Source organism: Anomaloglossus baeobatrachus, chromosome 3, assembly GCF_048569485.1.
Source record: "Anomaloglossus baeobatrachus isolate aAnoBae1 chromosome 3, aAnoBae1.hap1, whole genome shotgun sequence".
NCBI lineage: Eukaryota > Metazoa > Chordata > Amphibia > Anura > Aromobatidae > Anomaloglossus > Anomaloglossus baeobatrachus.
The window spans coordinates 696,474,322-696,501,174 of NC_134355.1; the positions used below are offsets into that span (position 1 = coordinate 696,474,322).

Here is a 26,853-nt window from a genome sequence, read left to right on the forward strand (position 1 = left end):
TTAACCCTTCGGTAGGCGGCCTTTTCCTCTCTAGACCTACCCACTGGCTTGTCTGTCCTGTACCAGGAAAGAGAGAAGGTGCAGTTCCCTGCGACACCCTGGTATAGCCAGGGGCGTCACATTCCCCCTTGGTTAAACGTAGCTCGTCCCCGAGCTACAGGACACAATGAGGTTTATTGAAACCGCTCCTGTAAGGAGAAAAAGGTGTAACAATTTAATGACCGTTCATCCCACACAGGGGAGGCGTATTCTTAAATGTTGCAAAAGGAAACTCACGGAGTACACATTCCCCGTGTCCCTCTCCCTTCAACCAGCCACCCAAACAACCTCAAGCCCGCCACTTCCTACTTGGTTCCATGAAGAAAAAACAAAAAAGCTACCACTAAATGTGCACTACAGCACTAAAAATTCCAACTGTACTTATTATAAATTTGAGATTTTTGGCAAAAAAATTTTTTTACTTTTAAACCTTGGACCTGTTTGCTGGACAATCCTACAAATTTATTTCCTTATCCGCTGACTGTATCCCAATGCCTCGCTGGCTGTATCCCTATGCCCCGCTGACTGTTTCCGAATGCCCCGCTGACTGTTTCCGAATGCCTCACTGTATTCCTAGCCCCATATACTGTGCTACCCTCAGGGATCAGAGGTCCAAGGTGACATGCGGCGAGGAGGGGGGATCCGTAGTTCAGTGCCGCTCAGGCTGCAGATCATTGCTCCCAGCCACATGCATTCAACTCAGACCTGCGCCCCCGGCAGTCTGTCCTGTCAGCAATCACAGTACATAACAGCGGAGGCCCGAGGTGAGCACATGAAGGGAGGGGGGTGAGCAGTGGGGTAGGGAGGGAGGGAGTGGAGTGGGGTGGGGGTACGTGGCAGAGTGGGGACAGCATGCCAGGATCAGTTATGCTGCAATCACCGCTGCCCGGCGCTGGTGACCCCATCCATCCCGGCGGGTAAAGGAGGGAAAGTGCAGCACACAGCATATGCTGTGAGCTCCACAAAGATGGCGCAGATCTCCTCTCTCTGCTGTGATCTGGACAGCCCAGGGGGCGCATCCAGATGACAGCATGGAGCTCTCCTGTATTAAGTATAGAGGGTCAGAGTCCGACTATCAGAGTCAATGCACAGAGGGCTGCCATAAAGGAGGTGAGTAATCGTTACTATCGTTACTCACAGCAAATCCAAGATGGCCGCCCCCAGTGCTTCAGTAACACTAGAATTAAATAAAAACTAAATTAACAGTGAATTTAATTTTCCATTAAAAAAATTAAAAACTTGATTTCATAATCAATATTATTAATACAAAAATAAAAAACCGCGACACCTTCCTGTGCTGCCCCCGTGTCCAGCAGCTGCCGCTGCTCGAGTCCAGACGTTCAGGGGTGGTGGCTCGAGGGTCTCCGGACCCGGGGGTACTGCGGACACTCCAAATTAAAAGGTGGGGGGTTGGACGTAAATGTACGGCTGGGCCGTATTAGAGTTCGTGACGCCACCCACGGTGTGTGGTGAGGTTGGACACCACCGCTGCTGTGACGGGGCACCCGGGAGAGATGTTGTGCAGCAAGTTGTTAACCCCTCCGTGGGCAGGGATGGTGGCCCCGGGACCCAGTGGGCATTGGTGCAGGGAGATGGGCGACCACAGGGTGCTGGTGTACTCACTATTGAAGGAAACACACGCGTCTCTGGTAAACCAAAATGATGGTGGTTGGTGCCCGCAGCCGGCTGCGTTCTGGTCCCCAACCTGGCTGGTGGTCTCTGTCTTTCTCCCGCACCTGTGTGAACGTTGGACTACCTGAGCCTGCAACTTCAGGAGTCCGCTTCCGGCTTGTGACGGTCTAGGGAGCCCTTGCCCGCAGAGGCTGGCCCGTGGGATCTCTGAGCCTTGGCGGTGGCCTTCTATCCCCCTCGGTGGGCTGTTGTCTTCTTTCGGTACTTTGGGTGGGCCAGGATCTAAAATCCTGGCCTCAATCAGTTAATTAACTAGTCCCCAGTCGTTTCTGGACCTAGTTTCAGTGTCTGAGTACCCCCCTTTGTGCTCCGGTTTCCGGATCGGTTCCCCGGGTTGGTACCGGCGGGACACCACCCTGCCCCGGTCCACCACGGTTCGCCTAGCCGTCTTCCTGGCTCCTGCAGACGAGACCACTGTCTGCCTCCTAGCCTAAGGCACCAGGGCTCCAGCCCTGGCACCTGTCAGTTTGCCTCAGGCCCTGTCACAGGCCTGACCTCCACTCTCCTTGAACTCTCAAACTGCTCTCTTGTACTTTCTCCTGCCCCAGGCTATCAGGACTCCTAGGTGGGCATCTTCCAACCGCCCGGTTCCGCCCCCTGGTGTGCCCATCAGCCCTGAGGGAGGTGACTAGGGCGTAAATGGTCGGCTGTGTGTTACCTGGTGAGGGACGGGTGTAATGCGGGGCCCTATTTGTGACTACCTGGCCCGGCCAGGGCGTCACATTCCCTTTAAGTGAAAACCGACCTCTGGCTGTCACAGTCAATAAATGCTACAATCAATGGCAATCACAGCATTTAGGAGGCTGGAAAAGGAAGTGCGCTCACTTTGCCACAATATCAGCCCCCCTGTGAAGTAACCTCTGGGCCTGCCAGCTATTATAGCTTATTAGATCATGTCAGCAGCATGGTTTAAAAGGCTTCTGTCAGCCACCTTTTTCTTTGATTACTGCTTTGCACACTCTTGGCATTCTCTTGATGAGCTTCAAGAGGGGGTCACCGGAAATGGTTTTTCAACAGTCTTGAAGGAGTTCCCAGAGATGCTTAGCACTTGTTGGCCCTTTTGCCTTCACTCTGCGGTCCAGCTCACCCCAAACCATCTCGATTGGGTTCAGGTCTGGTGACTGTGGAGGCCCATCACTCTCCTTCTTAGTCAAATAGCCCTTACACAGCCTGGAGGTGTGTTTGGGGTCATTGTCCTGTTGAAAAATAAATGATGGTCCATCTAAACGCAAACCGGATGGAATAGCACGCCGCTGCAAGATGCTGTGGTAGCCATGCTGGTTCAGCATGCCTTCAATTTTGAATAAATCCTCAACAGTGTCACCAGCAAAGCACCCCCACACCATCACACCTCCTCCACCATGCTTCACGGTGGGAACCAGCCATGTAGAGTCCATCCGTTCACCTTTTCTACAAAGACACGGTGGTTGGATCCAAAGATCTCAAATTTGGACTCATCAGAACACAGCACAGATTTCCACTGGTCTAATGTCCATTCCTTGTGTTCTTTACCCAAACAAGTCTCTTCTGCTTGTTGCCTGTCCTTAGCAGTGGTTTCCTAGCAGCTATTTTACCATGAAGGCTGCTGCACAAAGTCTCCTCTTAACAGTTGTTCTAGAGATGAGAAGGTGTGTCCAAACTTTTGGTCTGTACTGTATATATATGTGTGTCTGTGTGTGTGTGTGTATAAAAAAAAAATATATATATATTTGGTACTGCCGCTTCTGGTATTACCAAATCTATAAAACTGTCACATTAGTTAACCCCTACAGTGAGCACTGCAGAAAAAAATGTGCAAAAATCTGTGCTTTTTCATCATACTGCCAAATAAAAGTGGAATAAAACATGATTAAAAAACAAATGTAAAAAGAATGGTACCGCTGAAACTGTCATCTTGTCTCACAAAAAATAAGCTAGAGATACAGCTCCGTCAGTGGAGAGATTTAAAAGCTATAGCTGTCAGAGATGCAAACACTATTCTTTTTTCAAGAAAATAGTTTTTATAGTGTAAAAGAGGGAAAACATTAAAAAAAATCATATACAGTGCCTTACGGAAGTATTCAGCCCCCTTGAATTTTTCAGCCTTTTCCCACATTTCAGGCTTCAAACATAAAGATAAAAATGTGAATGTTCTGGTGAAGAATCAACAAGTGACACAATTGTGAAGATGAACGAAATTTATTGCTTATTTTACACTTTTATAAAAAATAAATAACTGTAAATTGTGGCGTGCAATATTATTCATCCCTTGTAAGTTAATACTTTCTAGCGCCCCTTTTTGCTGCGATAACGGCACACGTCTCTTGGGGTATGTGTCTATCAGTTTTGCACATGGAGAGGGTGAAATTCTCGCCCATTATTCCTTTGTAAACAGCTGGAGCTGAGTGAGGTTGGATGGAGGCGTTTGTGAACAGCAGTTTTCAGCTCTTTCCACAGATTCTCGATTGGGTTCAGGTCTGGGCTGTGACTTGGCTATTCTAACACCTGGATACAGTTATTTGTGAACCATTCCATTGTAGATTCTGCTTTATGTTTGGGATCATTGTCTTGTTGGAAGACAAATCTCCGTCCCAGTCTCAGGTCTTTTGCAGACTCCAACAGGTTTTCTTCAAGAATGGTCCTGTATTTGGCTCCATCCATCTTCCCATCAATTTTAACCATCTTCCCTGTCCCTGCTGAAGAAAAGCAGGCCCAAACCATGATGTTGCCACCACCATGTTTGACAGTGGGGATGGTGTGTTCTGGGTGATGAGCTGTGTTGCTTTTACGCCCAACATATCATTTGGCATTGTGCCCAAATAGTTGGATTTTGGTTTCATCTGACCAAAGCCCATCGTTGTAGAGACCAGTACTCTGGGGCAGTGCCTGAATTACCAGTGAGTGAAAGACCTGGAATCGCAGCCCCTGCCTCTGCCGCTCATTTGCCGACACCATCGCCCAGCACTTCGGTGCCAACGGGGACTACCACCAACCCCCTTCCATCCTCCGTCATCCTCCTCGGGGTAACCCCGTTCCGTTGGTGGGGAGCGACACCATCCCGGCTGTGGCCTTCACCATCAGCCCCGGAGAGCAGCACCCGCAGCGGCGGCCCATCTCGCCGGCCGGACTACAGGTGGTGGCGTCACGATCTAAAAAGACTTTCCTCACCGTCACTACCCTCATCCTCCCTCCTTGCTCCCGTCCACCGCCTTCCCTCCTGTCCTCCTCGGGGTCACAAAACCGGGCCAGGTCAGCCCGTGACGACGCAGTGGATCTGTAACCCCCGACCCAGCGATGAGTCGGGTAAAAACCCCTCGACGCCAGGGTGTTACATAAACTGTTCTTAATTAGGTTAGATGTGTGGGTCTTATTGTTTGTTAAATCTAGAGAAGTTAACCATTGTGTCTTCCCAGACTGATCGGAGCCTTATTGTCTGTAATGTGTATTGCCTCAGCCTCTCTGAATGTATATTTCAGAGGAAAATAATGCAGTCGTATTGAACTTGCGACCAATGAGAGATCAGCCATTTCCAACAATCCTGTAAGAAAAATGAATGGTATAAAAGGGCCTTGCCTCATCATCGTGAGACTCTACATGACCCCAACTGAAGAGCTTCAGTTCCAGCTGGAGGAATCACTGAACTGCTTCACTTAAAGAAGGATACTACCTCATCTCAGTCGCGGAGCTTCGTTTCCAACTGATGAAACACAGAAATGCTTTACTTTGAATAGTCTACAGGATTTCAGCTTAGGATCCACGGTTGCAGCTGAAGATTCAGAGAACTGCTATCTAAGCATGCTGCTATCTCTTCTCAGTGGGTGCTGCTGGACTTAGGAAGTTGGCCCTGGAAGCCCTGAAGTCAAAAACACTCTAATCCCCGGCTGGCCAGCTGAAGGGTGAGATTCTGTTGCTTGTACCATCTTGTGTTCTTGCTGGGAATGTACAATATGTTTTTGCCTGTTGGTGAACTAATAAAGTCTTATGAATGTGTGGTTCATTCACCCTGTGTTGTCTGATTAGTGTTTTGCCCATGGGGAAGGAGTAAAGGTGTTCAGTGGGATGACCGTGGTCCTGGCCTTCATAAATGCAGCCAGGCTAGAGGACAGGAGCATCCACTGACCCTCATATCTGCAAACCTCTCCCTTGTAAATTAGTCGCTGAGGCTGTTTAAACCTGGTGTGGGTCGCTGTTGATGGGGCTGCCAGATGTGATAAGCTTCTGATCATCCTTCTCCACTTGTCGGAACACTCCGTCGGCATTTCCATGATCTGTGCCCTTTTCATGTGAGACAGAAAAATAATAGGGACAATACGGCCAGACTCCCTCTGAGTGAATGTCCGTTCTCCCCGGCAGTTTGATTTAGCCAACTTAAGGGATTGTGGTCGGTTAGGATTAGAGATGAGCCACCCCCCTAGTGTTCGAGTTCGGTTCGTTGAATGGCGAGTGTGTTCAATGAACGTTTGACGAACATTCGACCCCCATTGAACACAATGGCAGGCAAACACAAACACATACAAACACATTATACATGTACACATACAGTTAATAAACATTGCCATTATACTTACAGGTCTCGCGACGCGTCCTGCACTCTGTTTCCCGCAGCTTTTCCTTCCGATCATCGCTGCGTCCTCCCGGTAACCAGCACTGATGATAGGACCTTCCGTGACGTCATAGCATGTGACCAATCACGTATGTATTATCTCATTGGCTACAGACTGGTCACATGGCTATGACGTCATGCTAGGTTCTGTCAGTGCATCTCTCCGATATGCGGTGCTCGCCCGAGCATCTCCGTACTCAGTATACTCGGCGAGTACCGGCGAGATACTCGGGCACATGCTCGGCTCCCCGTTCCGGCATGTCGGCGCTCTTTACAGAGTCAGCCCACATGAAGGGACTGGATGCCACAGCCGGTGAATAGCGGCGCCGGGAATCAGGTGATCAGAGATCACCATTACTATAGTAACCCGCCTTTCAGATTACTACAGCTTCTGCTCATGTGGCGCCCTGGCCTATCAGGTCGTCACAGGGTATTGTGCAATCTGCCCTTCTGCACAGTATCTGTGACGCCCTGGACCCCAGGGGTCACAGGTAATAACACCTACCACATTACACACACACCCCCATCGCCTGTGAGGACACAGCAGTCACCCGAAAGGGAGATCTGATGCCTTCCTCAGGGCTAGTAGGGAACACCAGGTGGGTGGAGTCAGGCAGAAAGACACGCCCACCGAGGGGACTACTGTCCTGAGGCAGGAAATACAAACAGTTCGGTTTTGGTAGTGACAGTGACAGGAGGTGTAGTGGAGCAGAGCTGTCAGGGACCCGGGTTGGAGCCTGGGATCCCCGTAACGTCAGGCAGGCAGACAGTGGTGGCCGTCTGCAGAAGTACCGGTACAGCAACCGGCGGAACCATTGGCATCGGGCCAGGGTGGGAGCCCGCCGGCCCTGAACCGGCAGCAGAGCCGGCCGCGACACAGCGGTGTTCCCCTTGGAGAGTGCCAATCATGGTTGGCATCGGCCTGCGGGCAACAGAGGGCTCCTACGGCAGCTCAATGCCGGGGAGCGGGCTACCACTGTCCAGGCAGAGGAGCCGAAAAACCACAACAAGAGGTGCAAGGGAAAGAGGCCACCATCAACCTCACAGGGGACACAAGCAGCCGGCTGCGGGACCCGACCATACCCGAACTTTGGTTTACCAATGACTCAGAGTGTGCATTAATTGTGAGTACATCAGTGCCATCCGGGCACGACACCATACCGCAGCGCGGCATCCTGCACCCCGACAACAACACCGTCGTTAGACCACCATTTTCCCCACTGGGCCCCGGGACACGCCGCCCCTACCCACGGAGGGGCTGACATCTAGGCTGCGGCTGCAACACCGATCCCGGGAGCCCCCATCACTCCAGCCGCAGCGGTGGTGCACCCCTTCACCACGACCCGTGGGTGGCATCACGAATAATTCCATAGCGGCCCCGGCCGTGCACCCACTCGATCACCAATCCAATCCCCATTTTCACTCATGGGCGAGGAGCGTTGCTTGAGCCCCAGGTCCAGCCCACTTGAGCCACCAAGGAGAAGGTATCGGACCCGATCGTGATCTCCCAGAGCAGCCCCCGCGACGGTGGACTGGGCCGCGCCCGGGACATATCCACTCCTCCTTGGTTACTGATCCTGGTCCTTTGGTGTTGCTAACAGCTTAGCCAATCAAAATCCTAGAAACACTTTACACCATACGCACCATTGAGGAGCCTGAAGGGAATAGGGCCGCCCAGATGGGGGATTGGTGAGGGAAAAGTGAGAAAGTAACACTCAGTCAGTGAAGTGAAACAGCAGAGGAAGAAGAAGGAGGTGAAGATGACGCTCTGAGAGGGAGAGGTCACCGGCCTGGAGCAGGGCTCCTGTAGTTACTAGGTGGCAGACGTTGGTCTGGGCCTGATAGGAGCTGGAACCCCGGTCGCAGGGGATCGTGTGAAGGGGGACTGCCGAGGAGGGCAGCCGGCGGCCTTTAGCTATCATCGGGCAGGGGCCAGGGCACGACGGGGTACGTGGACCCTAGGCCGGGAAGTAGCTTCAAGCATTCCGGTAATTTACCCGACGGGGGTCAAGACTTCAAGATTCATCCTCAACCTGCTCCAAAATCTGGGTACTAGCACACCGATGGGATAGGACTTTCCCAATACAGTCCAAAGAAATCCTACGCGTGAACCCTGAGACCGAGCTCACTCCGTTAGCCATACGGGTGAGTGGGACCCAAAGAGTTTTACATTTAAGGGTCCAAATAGAGACAAAGGTGCCAAGGAAAGGGCCACAGACTAACAGCAACACCAAGGGCACGGATCCCAGCGTGCTCCCTCCATGCTGCAGCGGTGCTCAGAAATCTGGTTTACAAACTGTCGGAGTGATTATTCCTGGACTGAGTGAGTACACTGAAACCCTTCTCCTATCCACAACGGCAACCCCAAGCACCAACTATCCAACAGGCCCCGGGACACAAACCCCCTACCCACGGAGGGGTTAAACATCCTGCTGCTACATCACCGTCACCGGGCGTCCCCAATAGCAGCGGTGGTCCCTCACATTACCATGTACCGTGGGTGGCGTCACAAACTTTCTAATCTCCCTTGTACATAATCCCCCCCTCTTCTTTAATTCGGGTGTCCGCGCAATTCCCCCGGGGGCCCCCCACCGGATCCGGAGACCCCTTGAGCCACCGCGGCTCCGGATCCGAGCAGTCTGCATGTGTGGAAGAGGGTGGTGCTGGGAAACAGCCTGAACCTTCCCCAGTCCCTGCACTAAGGCTGCTTTCACACATCCGGCTTGAGCTCTGCGGCTCAATCCGGCTGTGCAAGCTATGCAACGGATGCGGTGAAAACACCGCATCCTTTGCATAAGTTTTTCCCATGCGGCACGTCCGGTTTTTTGCCGCATCCGGCCGCCATAGGCATGCATTGAAAAATGCGCCGCATCGGCCGAATGCGGCGCGATGCGGTTTTTTTTGCCGCACGAAAAAACGTGCTAGGCAACGTTCCATCCGGCCGCCGCATCGGCTAAATCTGCCGCATGCGGCAAAAACCGGATGGAACGCAAGGCCTTGCGGCACTAATTAAAGTCTATGCAGAAAAAAACGCAACCGGCAGCAAAAAAAAACGGTTGCGATTTTCCTGCAAAGTGCCGGATTGTGCCGCATTGCAGAAACCAGAGGTGTGAAAGCAGCCTTACAGTGCGGTAAACCTGGCGCCTCTGGATTCTATATAGACCCGATGATGCCATGCGGCCGACCAATCACTGGAATGCCAGTAACCAAGATGGCTGCGGCATTATTATGATTGACAGGAAATCCCTGCATGTTTACTGACTGAAAAAAAGCCAGGAAACATGCGGGGGATGGACTCGAGCATGGCGTCCAGCACCAGATACCTCTGTTATCAAAGACTGTTATCAAACAGGGGTGTTATGTAATGATAGAGGTGCTATCAGTTATTTTACTGAAGGAGGAGGAGGTGAGCTGTGACATCGTTTGCTGTGGTGAACAGTGCATTTCCAGAGGAGACCAGCAGATGGCGCTGCTCTATCACTCGCCGTATGTTCCTATGTTCCTGCACTGTACAGTGTAGTGTCAGACATGGCCGGCAGGCGGCGGTGTGCCGTCTCTGTGGGCATGCGCAGTTCTACCTCTGAAGCCGTGCTGTTGGCCGCAGTTAGATGTCGCCAGTGATGGGCGGAGCCGGAGCAGGTTACATCGGAAGTTCCGGTCACACACCGGAAGCGGAAGTAGTAGAGGTGACGTGTCCGCAGCACCGGGGAGTGAGCGAATAATTCCTGACAGGTACCCGGAGCTGCATAGCGGGGGAGAGCGGAGTATCGGGGAATAGCTGAAGGGGGAGCGGAGCGGAGCGGAGAAGCAGGGGCAGCAGAGCACCGCAAGAGGAAGCGGCGGAGTAGCATGTGGGGGAGCAGAGTACTGGAAAGGGGGAGCAGCGTAATGGGGTAGAGCACCGGAGAAGGGGGGAGCGGAGCAGCGTAATGGGGTAGAGCACCGGAGAAGGGGGGAGCGGAGCAGCGTATTGGGGTAGAGCACCGGAGAAGGGGGGAGCGGAGCAGCGTAATGGGGTAGAGCACCGGAGAAGGGGGGAGCGGAGCAGCGTAATGGGGTAGAGCACCGGAGAAGGGGGGAGCGGAGCAGCGTAATGGGGTAGAGCACCGGAGAAGGGGGGAGCGGAGCAGCGTAATGGGGTAGAGCACCGGAGAAGGGGGGAGCGGAGCAGCGTAATGGGGTAGAGCACCGGAGAAGGGGGGAGCGGAGCAGCGTAATGGGGTAGAGCACCGGAGAAGGGGGGAGCGGAGCAGCGTAATGGGGTAGAGCACCGGAGAAGGGGGGAGCGGAGCAGCGTAATGGGGTAGAGCACCGGAGAAGGGGGGAGCGGAGCAGCGTAATGGGGTAGAGCACCGGAGAAGGGGGGAGCGGAGCAGCGTAATGGGGTAGAGCACCGGAGAAGGGGGGAGCGGAGCAGCGTAATGGGGTAGAGCACCGGAGAAGGGGGGAGCGGAGCAGCGTAATGGGGTAGAGCACCGGAGAAGGGGGGAGCGGAGCAGCGTAATGGGGTAGAGCACCGGAGAAGGGGGGAGCGGAGCAGCGTAATGGGGTAGAGCACCGGAGAAGGGGGGAGCGGAGCAGCGTAATGGGGTAGAGCACCGGAGAAGGGGGGAGCGGAGCAGCGTAATGGGGTAGAGCACCGGAGAAGGGGGGAGCGGAGCAGCGTAATGGGGTAGAGCACCGGAGAAGGGGGGAGCGGAGCAGCGTAATGGGGTAGAGCACCGGAGAAGGGGGGAGCGGAGCAGCGTAATGGGGTAGAGCACCGGAGAAGGGGGGAGCGGAGCAGCGTAATGGGGTAGAGCACCGGAGAAGGGGGGAGCGGAGCAGCGTAATGGGGTAGAGCACCGGAGAAGGGGGGAGCGGAGCAGCGTAATGGGGTAGAGCACCGGAGAAGGGGGGAGCGGAGCAGCGTAATGGGGTAGGGCACCGGAGAAGGGGGGAGCGGAGCAGCGTAAGAGGGTAGAGCACCGGAGAAGGGGGGAGCGGAGCAGCGTAATGGGGTAGAGCACCGGAGAAGGGGGGAGCGGAGCAGCGTAATGGGGTAGAGCACCGGAGAAGGGGGGAGCGGAGCAGCGTAATGGGGTAGAGCACCGGAGAAGGGGGGAGCGGAGCAGCGTAATGGGGTAGAGCACCGGAGAAGGGGGGAGCGGAGCAGCGTAATGGGGTAGAGCACCGGAGAAGGGGGGAGCGGAGCAGCGTAATGGGGTAGAGCACCGGAGAAGGGGGGAGCGGAGCAGCGTAATGGGGTAGAGCACCGGAGAAGGGGGGAGCGGAGCAGCGTAATGGGGTAGAGCATCGGAGAAGGGGGGAGCGGAGCAGCGTAATGGGGTAGAGCACCGGAGAAGGGGGGAGCGGAGCAGCGTAATGGGGTAGAGCACCGGAGAAGGGGGGAGCGGAGCAGCGTAATGGGGTAGAGCACCGGAGAAGGGGGGAGCGGAGCAGCGTAATGGGGTAGAGCACCGGAGAAGGGGGGAGCGGAGCAGCGTAATGGGGTAGAGCACCGGAGAAGGGGGGAGCGGAGCAGCGTAATGGGGTAGAGCACCGGAGAAGGGGGGAGCGGAGCAGCGTAATGGGGTAGAGCACCGGAGAAGGGGGGAGCGGAGCAGCGTAATGGGGTAGAGCACCGGAGAAGGGGGGAGCGGAGCAGCGTAATGGGGTAGAGCACCGGAGAAGGGGGGAGCGGAGCAGCGTAATGGGGTAGAGCACCGGAGAAGGGGGGAGCGGAGCAGCGTAATGGGGTAGAGCACCGGAGAAGGGGGGAGCGGAGCAGCGTAATGGGGTAGAGCACCGGAGAAGGGGGGAGCGGAGCAGCGTAATGGGGTAGAGCACCGGAGAAGGGGGGAGCGGAGCAGCGTAATGGGGTAGAGCACCGGAGAAGGGGGGAGCGGAGCAGCGTAATGGGGTAGAGCACCGGAGAAGGGGGGAGCGGAGCAGCGTAATGGGGTAGAGCACCGGAGAAGGGGGGAGCGGAGCAGCGTAATGGGGTAGAGCACCGGAGAAGGGGGGAGCGGAGCAGCGTAATGGGGTAGAGCACCGGAGAAGGGGGGAGCGGAGCAGCGTAATGGGGTAGAGCACCGGAGAAGGGGGGAGCGGAGCAGCGTAATGGGGTAGAGCACCGGAGAAGGGGGGAGCGGAGCAGCGTAATGGGGTAGAGCACCGGAGAAGGGGGGAGCGGAGCAGCGTAATGGGGTAGAGCACCGGAGAAGGGGGGAGCGGAGCAGCGTAATGGGGTAGAGCACCGGAGAAGGGGGGAGCGGAGCAGCGTAATGGGGTAGAGCACCGGAGAAGGGGGGAGCGGAGCAGCGTAATGGGGTAGAGCACCGGAGAAGGGGGAGCGGAGCAGCGTAATGGGGTAGAGCACCGGAGAAGGGGGGAGCGGAGCAGCGTAATGGGGTAGAGCACCGGAGAAGGGGGGAGCGGAGCAGCGTAATGGGGTAGAGCACCGGAGAAGGGGGGAGCGGAGCAGCGTAATGGGGTAGAGCACCGGAGAAGGGGGGAGCGGAGCAGCGTAATGGGGTAGAGCACCGGAGAAGGGGGGAGCGGAGCAGCGTAATGGGGTAGAGCACCGGAGAAGGGGGGAGCGGAGCAGCGTAATGGGGTAGAGCACCGGAGAAGGGGGGAGCGGAGCAGCGTAATGGGGTAGAGCACCGGAGAAGGGGGGAGCGGAGCAGCGTAATGGGGTAGGGCACCGGAGAAGGGGGGAGCGGAGCAGCGTCATGGGGTAGAGCACCGGAGAAGGAGGGAGCGGAGCAGCGTCATGGGGTAGAGCACCGGAGAAGGGGGGAGCGGAGCAGTGTAATGGGGTAGGGGAGTGAAGCGGCATATTGAGGAGTAGCTGAAGGGGGGAGCAGTATAAGGGGGGAGCAGAGTGGTGTACGGGTAGAGCAAAGCAGCATAAGGGGGCAGGGTAATAGCATAAGGGGGAGCAGAGTGGCGTACGGGTAGGGGAGTAGCGTACGGGGGAGCAGAGCAGCGTATAGAAGATAGGGGAGTGAAGCAGCATACAGGGGAACAGCATAAGCGGGTAGCTGAAGGAGTGTACAGGTAGAGCAAAGCAGCATAAGGGGGTAGGCGAGCAGAGCAGCATAAAGGTGTGTACTCACAATCAGTATTTGCAGCGGTTTGGACGCAGCATACGTCAGCTGCGTCCAAACTGCTGCGGTGTACAGTACAAGCACAGTGGATGGGATTTCTAGAAATCCAGTGCCCACTGCTTCTTTTTTCTGCAGCAAACACTGACCTTTGGTGCGTCTTTCCAGACCGCAGCATGTCAATTGTTTGCTGCGGAATCGCATGTGTCCTCCATAGAGAGAACACAAGCAGGAGACCGCAGCGCACAGAACTCTGATTGTGGCACTGACAGCTGCGGTCTCCTGCAGAGGAGACGCGCGGCCCCACCGGTCAGGACTCGCTGCGTTCTGAATGCAGCTAGTCCTGATCGTAGGCACGTACTGTAAAGGGGGAGTGGAGTGGTGTATGGCGAGATCAAAGCAGCGTAAGGGGGTGGGAGGGTCGAAGAAGGGAGCAGAGCGGGGCACAGAGGCGTAGAGGAGCGGAGGAGGACGTAAAGGGGTAGAGGAGCAGCGACAGGGGCTAGGAGAGCGGCGTATGGAGAGAGCTGAGCAGCATAAAGTGGGAACAGAGATGGGTAAAAGGGGGAGTGGAGCAGCATAAGGGGGTAGTTGAAGGAGGAGTGGCATATGGGGGTGGAGCACTGTAAGGCGGTAGTGTAGGGAGGAGCAGCGTAAGAGGAGTGCAAAGCAGCATTAAGAATTGGGCAAGTGGAGAAGGGTAAGGCGGAAGCTGAGCAGGGGTACAAGGGAGAGGCGTAAAGGGGATGTGGTGTGGCATATGGGGGGAGAGGGGGACAGCGGAGCAACATAAGAGGGTAGGGGAGCTTAGCGGCGTATGAGGGAGCAGAGCAGTATAAGGGGGTAGGGGAGTGGAGCGGAGTAAAGTGAGTGCGGAGCAGCATAAGGGGGAAGTTGAGGGGGGAGCAGAGCGAAGCGTGACGTAAGAGGGTAGGGAGAAGGGTAAGGGTGAGCAGACCGGGGTAAAGAGAGCGGAGCGGCATTCGTGAGAGCAGCAAAAGGGGGTAGTTGAGGGGGGAGCAGAGTGGTGTACGGTGAGAGCAAAGCAGCATTAGGGGTTAGAGAAGGGTCTACGGTGTAGCAGTATAAGAGGGAGCGGAGCAGGCAAACGGGGTAGGGGAGCGAAGTACGAAGGGAGCTTAGCGGGTTAAGGGGGGAGTGGTTGGCGTACGGAGGGGGGGAGCGATGCAAGTGGAGCGGCGTAAGGGGATATGGAACTGGGTAGCAGTATAAGAGGGAAGGGGAGCAGGGTAAGTAGGGAGTGGAGCGTGGTAAGGGGGAGTGGAGTACGGGTGGAAGGAGAAGGCATATGGGGGAGCAGTGTAAGGGGGTAATGGAGTGGAGGGTGTAAGAAGGCAGTGGAGCGGAGTACGAGCAGACAGCAGTGTAAGGAGGTAGGGGAGTGGAGCTGCGTAAAGGGGAAGCGGAGAAGGGTAAGAGGGAAACAGTGTGGTGTACGGGGGAGCTCAATGGCGTAATGGGGGAGCAGTGCAGCATAAGTGGATACCGGAGCGGGGTAGCAGTGTAAGGGGGAGTGGCGCGGGGGAGCAGTGTAAGGGGGAGTGGCGCGGGGTACAGGCGGAGGTGCTGATAGAGCAGAGCGGTGCATGGGGCAGTTATACGGCGTATACGTGTTTTATATCTGGTGTCTCCCCCTGCAGGATGATCACGGACGTGCAGCTCGCCATCTTCGCTAACATGCTGGGGGTGTCGCTCTTCCTCCTCGTCGTTCTCTATCACTATGTTGCTGTGAATAATCCAAAAAAGCAGGAGTGACGGGTGAGTGAGGGGCTGTATAGGAGTGGGGGCGGGGCACAGTGCTGGGGGTGGGGCAGTGTTGGGGGCGGGACTTTCGCCTCCCCTCGGCGCCCTCTACAGGGTGATGGTTTTGCTTCATGCGTCAGCGGCGACTTCTCTATTTTGCTTTGTTCCCCTGAAAATAAGACCAATATTATTTTTGGCTCCACAAGCTGCTCCAGGGCCGATTGTCGGGGACGTCTTATATTTTGTATTGGCGTCAGTGATTAATGGAAATTAATATTCACCTCCTTCCCCCAGCCATGATATCGGGGAGCATTGCCGGAAGCCCCAATTTATAGTCACATACCGGCTAGCTAATGGAAAAAGAAATGTCACCCTTCCCCCGCCCATAATCCCGCCCATCCCTCTGTGCGGCGTCAGTGATCCACTCACATTATCAGTGCCCGGACTGGCCGGGGCTCTCCTGACCCGAGCAGGACGGCTGCATAGAATACACGCTGAGGTCAGGAGAGCCGCAGTCTGAGTGACGCTGCACAGAGGGACGGGCGGGGGAAGGGGAGACATTTCATTTTTCATTAACTAGCCGGCATGTGACTATAGAGTGGGGCTTACAGCGACACAGCAGCGCAACAATCACCGACAGTGACCTCCTGACAGGGCTGCACAGGGCCTATGTCTGGATACTGTTATTACATTGACCAAATACTAGGGCCTAAAAGCAAACTACAAAGAGGCTAAAAAATCCTGGGATATGTATCATCTATGAGATCAGATGCTGCTGTCATTGTTTGTCATGGGGAGGGGCTTGTGAGAGCTGTCCTGATTATTGATGAGCGGGCACTACCATGCTCGGGTGCTCAGTACTGGTAACTAGTGATGAGTGGGCACTACCATGCTCGGGTGCTCAGTACTGGTAACTAGTGATGAGCGGGCACTACCATGCTCGTCGGGTGCTCAGTACTGGTAACTAGTGATGAGCAGGCACTACCATGCTCGGGTGCTCAGTACTGGTAACTAGTGATGAGCGGGCACTACCATGCTCAGGTGCTCAGTACTGGTAACTAGTGATGAGCGGGCACTACCATGCTCAGGTGCTCAGTACTGGTAACTAGTGATGAGCAGGCACTACCATGCTCAGGTGCTCTGTACTGGTAACTAGTGATGAGCGGGCACTACCATGCTCGGGTGCTCAGTACTGGTCACTAGTGATGAGCGGGCACTACCATGCTCGGGTGCTCAGTACTGGTAACTAGTGATGAGCGGGCACTACCATGCTCGTCGGGTGCTCAGTACTGGTAACTAGTGATGAGCAGGCACTACCATGCTCGGGTACTCAGTACTGGTAACTAGTGATGAGCGGGCACTACCATGCTCGGGTGCTCAGTACTGGTAACTAGTGATGAGCGGGCACTACCATGCTCGGGTGCTCAGTACTGGTAACTAGTGATGAGCGGGCACTACCATGCTCGGGTGCTCAGTACTGGTAACTAGTGATGAGCGGGCACTACCATGCTCGTCGGGTGCTCAGTACTGGTAACTAGTGATGAGCAGGCACTACCATGCTCGGGTACTCAGTACTGGTAACTAGTGATGAGCGGGCACTACCATGCTCGGGTGCTCAGTACTGGTAACTAGTGATGAGCGGGCACTACCATGCTCGGGTGCTCAGTACTGGTAACTAGTGATGAGTGGGCACTACCATGCTCGGGTGCTCAGTACTGGTAACTAGTGATGAGCGGGCACTACCATGCTCGTCGGGTGCTCAGTACTGGTAACTAGTGATGAGCGGGCACTACCATGCTCTGGTGCTCAGTACTGGTAACTAGTGATGAGCGGGCACTACCATGCTCAGGTGCTCAGTACTGGTAACTAGTGATGAGCGGGCACTACCATGCTCTGGTGCTCAGTACTGGTAACTAGTGATGAGCGGGCACTACCATGCTCGGGTGCTCAGTACTGGTAACTAGTGATGAGCGAGCACTACCATGCTCGGGTGCTCAGTACTGGTAACTAGTGATGAGCGGGCACTACCATGCTCAGGTGCTCAGTACTGGTAACTAGTGATGAGCGGGCACTACCATGCTCAGGTGCTCAGTACTGGTAACTAGTGATGAGCGGGCACTACCATGCTCGTCGGGTGCTCAGTACTGGTAACTAGTGATGAGCGGGCACTACCATGCTCAGGTGCTCAGTGCTGGTAACTAGTGATGAGCGGGCACTACCATGCTCGGGTGCTCAGTACTGGTAACTAGTGATGAGCGAGCACTACCATGCTCAGGTGCTCAGTACTGGTAACTAGTGATGAGCGGGCACTACCATGCTCAGGTGCTCAGTACTGGTAACTAGTGATGAGCGGGCACTACCATGCTCAGGTGCTCAGTACTGGTAACTAGTGATGAGCGGGCACTACCATGCTCGGGTTCTCAGTACTGGTAACTAGTGATGAGCGGGCACTATCATGCTCGGGTGCTCAGTACTGGTAACTAGTGATGAGCGGGCACTACCATGCTCAGGTGCTCAGTACTGGTAACTAGTGATGAGCAGGCACTACCATGCTCGGGTTCTCAGTACTGGTAACTAGTGATGAGCGGGCACTACCATGCTCAGGTGCTCAGTACTGGTAACTAGTGATGAGCGGGCACTACCATGCTCGGGTGCTCAGTACTGGTAACTAGTGATGAGCGGGCACTACCATGCTCGGGTGCTCAGTACTGGTAACTAGTGATGAGCGGGCACTATCATGCTCGGGTGCTCAGTACTGGTAACTAGTGATGAGCGGGCACTACCATGCTCTGGTGCTCAGTACTGGTAACTAGTGATGAGCGGGCACTACCATGCTCAGGTGCTCAGTACTGGTAACTAGTGATGAGCGGGCACTACCATGCTCGGGTGCTCAGTACTGGTAACTAGTGATGAGCGAGCACTACCATGCTCGGGTGCTGAGTACTGGTAACTAGTGATGAGCGGGCACTACCATGCTCGGGTGCTCAGTACTGGTAACTAGTGATGAGCGGGCACTACCATGCTCAGGTGCTCAGTACTGGTAACTAGTGATGAGCGGGCACTACCATGCTCGTCGGGTGCTCAGTACTGGTAACTAGTGATGAGCGGGCACTACCATGCTCAGGTGCTCAGTGCTGGTAACTAGTGATGAGCGGGCACTACCATGCTCGGGTGCTCAGTACTGGTAACTAGTGATGAGCGAGCACTACCATGCTCAGGTGCTCAGTACTGGTAACTAGTGATGAGCGGGCACTACCATGCTCGGGTGCTCAGTACTGGTAACTAGTGATGAGCGGGCACTACCATGCTCGGGTGCTCAGTACTGGTAACTAGTGATGAGCGGGCACTACCATGCTCTGGTGCTCAGTACTGGTAACTAGTGATGAGCGGGCACTACCATGCTCAGGTGCTCAGTACTGGTAACTAGTGATGAGCGGGCACTACCATGCTCGGGTGCTCAGTACTGGTAACTAGTGATGAGCGAGCACTACCATGCTCGGGTGCTCAGTACTGGTAACTAGTGATGAGCGGGCACTACCATGCTCAGGTGCTCAGTACTGGTAACTAGTGATGAGCGGGCACTACCATGCTCGGGTGCTCAGTACTGGTAACTAGTGATGAGCGGGCACTACCATGCTCAGGTGCTCAGTACTGGTAACTAGTGATGAGCGGGCACTACCATGCTCGGGTGCTCAGTACTGGTAACTAGTGATGAGCGAGCACTACCATGCTCGGGTGCTCAGTACTGGTAACTAGTGATGAGCGGGCACTACCATGCTCAGGTGCTCAGTACTGGTAACTAGTAATGAGCGGGCACTACCATGCTCGGGTGCTCAGTACTGGTAACTAGTAATGAGCGGGCACTACCATGCTCGGGTGCTCAGTACTGGTAACTAGTGATGAGCGGGCACTACCATGCTCGGGTGCTCAGTACTGGTAACTAGTGATGAGCGAGCACTACCATGCTCGGGTGCTCAGTACTGGTAACTAGTGATGAGCGGGCACTACCATGCTCAGGTGCTCAGTACTGGTAACTAGTAATGAGCGGGCACTACCATGCTCGGGTGCTCAGTACTGGTAATTAGTGATGAGCGGGCACTACCATGCTCGGGTGCTCAGTACTGGTAACTAGTGATGAGCAGCACTACCATGCTCAGGTGCTCAGTACTGGTAACTAGTGATGAGCGGGCACTACCATGCTCGAGTGCTCAGTACTGGTAACTAGTGATGAGCGGGCACTACCATGCTCGGGTGCTCAGTACTGGTAACTAGTGATGAGCGGGCACTACCATGCTCAGGTGCTCAGTACTGGTAACTAGTGATGAGCAGCACTACCATGCTCGGGTGCTCAGTACTGGTAACTAGTGATGAGCGGGCACTACCATGCTCGAGTGCTCAGTACTGGTAACTAGTGATGAGCGGGCACTACCATGCTCGGGTGCTCGATAGTCATGAATGAGCAGGTTGGGTGATTGGATGGGCACGATTCATGTACTGAGTATAATAGAAGTCTGGGGAACTCTAGCAATATTCCGGTAGATTACCCCATTTATTTCTGAGCATGGTAGTGCTCGCTTTATCAGTAGTCAGGACGCGTCCCCCCTCCCCCTCTTCTTGTTGGTTCTTTGCCATCACTTGTGCATTCACTGTGAATTTCTCTTCTCAGGTCGGATGCTGTGGATGAAGCCCCGCCCCCTTGGCTCTGGAGGAGGCCCTGCCCCCTTGGCTCACATTCCCTGTGCTGTACAGATATTTTGTAATTGGATGTGTTCATGGTGTAGATGAATAAATGCCGGACGTTGCGTCCATGACCTGTCGGTCGTCAGTGCTGTTTATGGGGGGAGCGCGGCGCCCCCGACAGATCCTGGGGAGTTACAGTTGCCAGTTAGTTTCGGTTTTACAGATCTCTGCTGCCATTCACACTGAGTCTGTCCCGGCCATGTGATCAGAGCTGTGTCCATCACGCGTCCGGACCCATCGTTGTGATTGACCGCAGCGGTCTGGGAAACCTGCAGAGCTTGTTCTCCTGAGACAGAGGACTGTTCCTATATGAGAGTAGAGACAGAACCTATAACGAGGCGCTGATCCCTGATTGGCTGCTGCATGTGATGGTCTCACCTTATTCTGGCAGTCATGGGAGGGTTAAACATGAGCTGAGCTGTGTCTTACACACCAGGGTGTCGTCTGCCCCCAAAGATGAGCGGTGGTGGAGGTCTGTGTAGCCTCTGATTCCATCCTCTGTGTAGACCGGCATCGTCCATCCTCAGCGAGTCTCCTCTACCCGGGTTGAGGAGAGCCCTTGGATCAAATAATGAACCCGGACAGGACTGTGAGAGGAGTTCAATGAAAGCGATTCTCTATACATAAGCCAGTCTCCAGAGATATCCAAGATGGCCCCCGATGACATCATGACGCTCACCAATCATCTCATGGACTACCACATTGTTCAACTCAATGAACACATCCGAGCGTGCCCCTTTCCAAGGTTATATAAAGGCATGGTCTATAAATCAGGCGGTTTTGGGCCGACCTCGATCAAGGAAAGATGAATATCCGACTGTGTCTCATCTCAATTTTCAAGCATGCACTCGATCCCCACCAATTAGAATCAGGCAGTAGGCAACACGAGTGAACCCTGGTTACGTGGTCACCCGAACACCCGCAGTTACATGGAGACAATGGTCTTCAACGAGAGGATGAAACAACCCTCCGGTTCTGGAAATGTCAGCAGTGGAGGGGAGGATGTGATAAGGAGTGGTCTGGTTCTGCAGGGGTGGGGCAGGATTCTTCCTTGCTAGTTCCACACCTTCACCGTCAGAGTGGAGGGGTCTTCTCGCCAGACAGTGATACAGTGCTGCACTAACTATTGGATGACCGCAGAGCCAGGGCTGGTGAGGGCCCTGCTCACTGATATAGGACTTGTGATGGTAGTGGTCCATACCATTTGGATCAGGATTCCTCCCCTGTTCGGGGGGTAAAGGTGACCCTCATGCAGTGTGTTCCTGCTCAGTCAAAGCCAAACCTTCGACTCCGACTCCTCAATTTCCCTTGCACCGACTCCGACTCCTACACATATTGCTTATAGTTAGGTGAAAAATGTATTGTAATACATGAACATGTGACCATCAGACATTTAATAATTTTATGATACAATAATCAAGATACTTAGATAGAACATAAAATATATTTATTGGATACAACTTTACAACACAAAACTAATAAATTGTAAATATGCAATACACTATGTAATATACAGTAGATTACATATATATCTTGTGTGTGTGTGTGTGTGTATATATATATATATATATATATATATATATATTTATATATATATATATATGTATGTATGTATATATATACACATTACATATTGTATTACATATTTACAATTTATTCGTTTTTTGTGTTGTAAAGTTGTATCCAATAAATATATTTTATGTTCTATCTAAATATCCTGATTATTGTATCATAAAAATAATTAAATGTCTGATGATCACATTGTACAACAATACATTTTTCACTTAAATATAAGCTTTATACTAAATATTATTTAGTATGCTTTTGTTGAAAGCTGTCTTTTGCCACTTTCATAGTGTATTACATAGTGTTATATAGAACACTACATATATATAAATATATATATATATACGCTACATAGTGTATTACATAGTGTTATATATAACACTACATATATATATATATATATATATATATATATATATATATATATATATATATATATATATATATACGCTACATAGTGTATTACATAGTGTTATATATAGGTGGCAAAAAACAGTTTTCAACAAAAACCTAGTACGGTAAATACCATCTGTGCAGTCCATGAATTTGTTGTACGATATAGAATTGCCTCCATCAGATCCTCCTTCGCAGATGACCTCAAATCTGACCTAATAATGTTAAAGGGAACCTGTCATCAGAAATTTGGCTTTCAACCTAAATGTTCCCCCCTCTGCAGCTCGGGGGCTGCATTCTAGTGAAGTTTCTATACTTTTTGTGCCCCCTTTTAAACCAAAATAAATACTTTATAAAACTGTACCTTTTCCTTTCGTCACGACAGCACCCACAAGAGAGGGATCCGCCCCCTTCAGGACAGAAAACCTACAGATAAAAAAGGGGCAGTCCCCCTCCCTCATCAGTTGGTTTCCTGTCCTGCATGGAGAGGAACCTACAGTACCTGGGTCCGGTTGAGTCCGTGCGGTCTCCGAGGGAACGGCAGAGCTCAGGGTCCAGAAGCACGGTCGGTGGAGCTCCCCTCGTGGACTCCGTCCTCCGGTGCACCTCGTCCTCTTCCCTTTGGTTCGGCTTTGCCTCCAGGGTAATGACGCCTGCACATGCGCGCGCCTGGCCTCTATGGTACGGCAGGGGGGGGCCCTACCGCGTCGGCGCGCGCTCTCTGCTGCCGTGACCCGGAAGTGCACAGGAGCGCTTCCGGGGGAGTGGACCGGGCAGGTTGCTGGTGAAGCCCGTGGACCCCTCCTTCCTGAGCCGGACGCGGCGTGATCGGTAAGTTGCTGTCTGTGCACGGAGGCCGGCGCCTCTCCCTGTGTCGCGGGCTGCGCCTCTCCCTGTGTCGCGGGCTGCGCCTTTCGGCTGCACGGCGGGTGCGATGTGTCCGGGGCCGCGTCCACGCTCTGTCTCCTCGGCGGTGACCCGGCAGTGCACGGAGGATCGTCACGCAGGCTCTGCCTGCGCCAGTCCGGGGTCGGTGCGTGGCATCGGGCCGGGATCGGGCTTTTGGAGCTGGATTCTGCCGCATGGCCCCGGGGCCCCTGTGATCACCTGGCCCCCTGTGGACTCCTGGCCCCTGTGGCCTCTGTGGGCTCCTGGCCCCTGTGGCCTCTGTGGGCTCCTGGCCCCTGTGGCCTCTGTGGGCTCCTGGCCTCTGTGGGCTCCTGGCCCCTGTGGCCTCTGTGGGCTCCTGGCCCCTGTGGCCTCTGTGGGCTCCTGGCCTCTGTGGGCTCCTGGCCTCTGTGGGCTCCTGGCCCCTGTGGGCTCCTGGCCCCTGTGGCCTCTGTGGGCTCCTGGCCTCTGTGGGCTCCTGGCCCCTGTGACCTCTGTGGGCTCCTGGCCCCTGTGGCCTCTGTGGGCTCCTGGCCCCTGTGGCCTCTGTGGGCTCCTGGCCCCTGTGGGCTCCTGGCCCCTGTGGGCTCCTGGCCCCTGTGGGCTCCGGGCCCCTGTGACCTCTGTGTATCCTGGCCCATGTGGCCTGTGTGTTTTCTGGCCCATGTGGCCTCTCTGGCCTCTGGGCCTCCTGGCCTCTGTGACCTCTGGCCCTCCCGGCCTCTGAGCCTCCTGGCCTTTGCGCCTCCTGGGTTTGGGTCTCTGGGCCTCCTGGTCCCTGTACCTCCTGGCCCCCGGGCCTCCTGGCCTCTGTGTCTCTTGGCCTCGTGCTTCCGGGCCTCGTGCTTCCTGGCTTGTGCCTCTGTTCCTCTGTGCTGCCTGCCCTTGGGCCTCTGTGCCTCATGGCCTTGGTCCTCTGTGCCTCCTGGCCTTTGGCCGCTGTGCCTCCTGGCCTTTGGCCGCTGTGCCTTCGGGCCTCTGTGGCCTCCTGACCTCTGTGGCGTCCTGGCTTCCTGGCCTCTGTGTGGCTTCCTGGCCTCTGTGTGGCTTCCTGGCCTCTGTGTGGCTTCCTGGCCTCTGTGTGGCTTCCTGGCCTCTGTGTGGCTTCCTGGCCTCTGTGTGGCTTCCTGGCCTCTGTGTGGCTTCCTGGCCTCTGTGTGGCTTCCTGGCCTCTGTGTGGCTTCCTGGCCTCTGTGTGGCTTCCTGGCCTCTGTGTGGCTTCCTGGCCCCGTGCCTCTGTGCCTCCTGGCTCCGGCCTCTTGGCCTCTGTGCCTCTGGCCCTCCCGGCCTCTGAGCCTCCTGGCCTTTGCGCCTCCTGGGTTTGGGTCTCTGGGCCTCCTGGCCTCCTGGTCCCTGTAACTCCTGGCCCCCGGGCCTCTGTGTCTCTTGGCCTCGTGCTTCCTGGCTTGTGCCTCTGTTCCTCTGTGCTGCCTGCCCTTGGGCCGCTGTGCCTCCTGGCCTTGGGCCGCTGTGCCTCCTGGCCTTGGGCCGCTGTGCCTCCTGGCCTTGGGCCGCTGTGCCTCCTGGCCTTGGGCCGCTGTGCCTCCTGGCCTTGGGCCGCTGTGCCTCCTGGCCTTTGGCCGCTGTGCCTTCTGGCCTCGGGCCTCTGTGCCTTCTGGCCTCGGGCCTCTGTGCCTTCTGGCCTCGGGCCTCTGTGCCTTCTGGCCTCGGGCCTCTGTGCCTTCTGGCCTCGGGCCTCTGTGCCTTCTGGCCTCGGGCCTCTGTGCCTTCTTGGCCTCGGGCCTTTGTGCTTCTTGGCCTCGGGCCTTTGTGCCTCCTGGCCTTGGTGCCTTCTGCCTTCGGGCCTCTGTGTGTCCTGCCTCTGTGCCTTGTGCTTCCTGGCCGCGCGCCTCGGTTGCCTCCTGGCCTCGTGCCTCCTGCCTCTGTGCCTCCTGCCTCTGTGCTTCCTGGCCTCTGTGGCTTCTGGCCTCTGTGGCCTCCTGACCTCTGTGGCGTCCTGGCTTCCTGGCCTCTGTGTGGCTTCCTGGCCTCTGTGTGGCTTCCTGGCCTCTGTGTGGCTTCCTGGCCTCTGTGTGGCTTCCTGGCCTCTGTGTGGCTTCCTGGCCTCTGTGTGGCTTCCTGGCCTCTGTGTGGCTTCCTGGCCTCTGTGTGGCTTCCTGGCCCCGTGCCTCCTGGCTCCGGCCTCTGTGCCTCTTGGCCTTTGTGCCTCCTGGCCCTGTGCCTCCTGGCTCCGGCCTCTGTGCCTCTTGGCCTTTGTCGTCTTGGCCCTTGTGCCTCTTGGCCTCTGGGCCTCTTGGCCTCGGGGCCTCTTGGCCTCCTGGTCGTGTGGGCCTGTGTTCTCGTCCTGCGTCTCTAGGCCTTGCGCTTTTGTGCTTGCTCCTTGCGGCGCTCCTGCCTTGCGCCTCTGCCGCCTTGAGCCTCCCTGGCCTTCCACCTGGCCTGGCGCCTCGGGCTTCCTGCTTCGCCTCTGAGTCTCTTCTCCTCCTCGTCCGGTACGGTGCTGTCCCTGTTCCTCTGTCTCTTGGTCGCCCTTGCTTCTGCCGGGCGTGTTCGCGCCCGTCCGGCCCTGTGCGTTGGTCCTCCCTTCCTTGGGGTGTTCCGGTTCAGGTTGTTCTTCTGCCACGCGGGGTGTCTTCGGGTCTTTTTCCCGCGCTGGGTGCTTTCTCCATTCCTTCGTTTCGCTGCCTGATCGTGGGGGGGGCTCTGTCCTCGCCTATGTCGCTAGGTCGGCCCCTTGGCGGCGGGGTTGGTCTTTGTTCGTCTTTCAGGATTCCGGCTGTGGTCCTCGCGTGGCGTGGCGTCCCTTGTCCCGATGGCTGTGGGATGCTGTTTCCCTCTCGTCTGTGGTGAAGCGAGTTCCTCTGGCCTTCTCGGTGTCGGATCCTTCTCCTGGGCGGTGGCCTCCCCCTTGGGTGGCTGTGGCCAGTGTCTCCATCGATGGTATTGTACGGCTGCGCCCTGGTCCTCTCCGTCCGCCTTTTCCGGGCTCTGCCGGCTAGCCTTTGTTCTTCCACTGTCTTCCGTTGGAGGCTTGGCCCTTCGCGCAGTTTTCCCACCCTCTGAGTGTATTCTCTCTAAGTCTCTCGTGGGTGCTGTCGTGACGAAAGGAAAAGACTAAATTACTTACCGGTAATGGGATTTTCCTGAGTCCACGACAGCACCCTTTACACCCCTGCCCTTTCTTGTTTGTTTTTCACCATTTGGTGTCCTGGGATTTGTCTGTTTTGTATATTCATTCATTGGCGGTTCCTCTCCCGGTTCTCTGCAACCAACTGATGAGGGAAGGGGACTGCCCCTTTTTTATCTGTAGGTTTCCTGTCCTGAAGGGGGCGGATTCCTCTCTCGTGGGTGCTGTCGTGGACTCAGGAAAATCCCATTACCGGTAAGTAATTTAGTTTTTCGGTTTGAAAATCTTGTAAATCGTCCATGGGGGCGGGCCGTGTGGCGTCCGTTGCTGTATCTTATGCCGTCCCCCATGCTCCAAATCATCCCTCAGAACGCCGCCCACTGCGCCCGAGGTCCCGTGCACGCCGGGACACCTGGTGACGTGGTCGCATGCACGAGAGTGTGGGCGGCGCTGTGATTGCATCGCAAGTGCCCGCCCATACTCTCGTGCCCGCCCTTTCCCCACTGCCTCCAGCGTTCTGCGCCGGCCCGACGTCACCTCCTTCCCATCGTACCCTGCAGCAGGAAATAGATGGGAGGAGCGGAGCAGGCCACTACAGGAGAAGCGGAGAGGATCTGAGCGACGTACAGAGGGGAGAGCGCGCCCACGAGAGTATGGGCGGGCACTTGCGATGCAATCACAGCGCCGCCCATACTCTCGTGCATGCGACCACGTCACCAGGTGTCCCGGCGTGCACGGGACCTCGGGCGCAGTGGGCGGCGTTCTGAGGGATGATTTGGAGCATGGGGGACGGCGTAAGATACAGCAACGGACGCCACATGGCCCGCCCCATGGACGATTTACAAGATTTTCAAACCGAAAGGTACAGTTTTATAAAGTATTTATTTTGGTTTAAAAGGGGGCGCAAAAAGTATAGAAACCTTGCTAGAATGCAGCCCAGGAGCTGCAGAGGGGGAAACCTTTAGGTTGAAAGCCAAATTTCTGATGACAGGTTCCCTTTAAGGCCGGAG

The 26,853-nt window shown here is 55.3% G+C and overlaps 1 protein-coding gene across 1 annotated transcript; it reads left to right on the plus strand.

Moving 5' to 3' along the window:
* The first annotated feature begins 9,938 nt into the window (after positions 1 to 9,938).
* Positions 9,939 to 19,979, plus strand: OST4 (oligosaccharyltransferase complex subunit 4, non-catalytic). Its single transcript, XM_075338883.1, has 3 exons — positions 9,939 to 10,045; positions 15,066 to 15,183; positions 19,835 to 19,979. Exon 2 carries the CDS (start codon positions 15,067 to 15,069, stop codon positions 15,178 to 15,180), a length of 114 nt encoding a protein of 37 aa, XP_075194998.1. The 5' UTR covers positions 9,939 to 10,045; position 15,066; the 3' UTR covers positions 15,181 to 15,183; positions 19,835 to 19,979.
* The last annotated feature ends 6,874 nt before the right edge of the window (positions 19,980 to 26,853 follow it).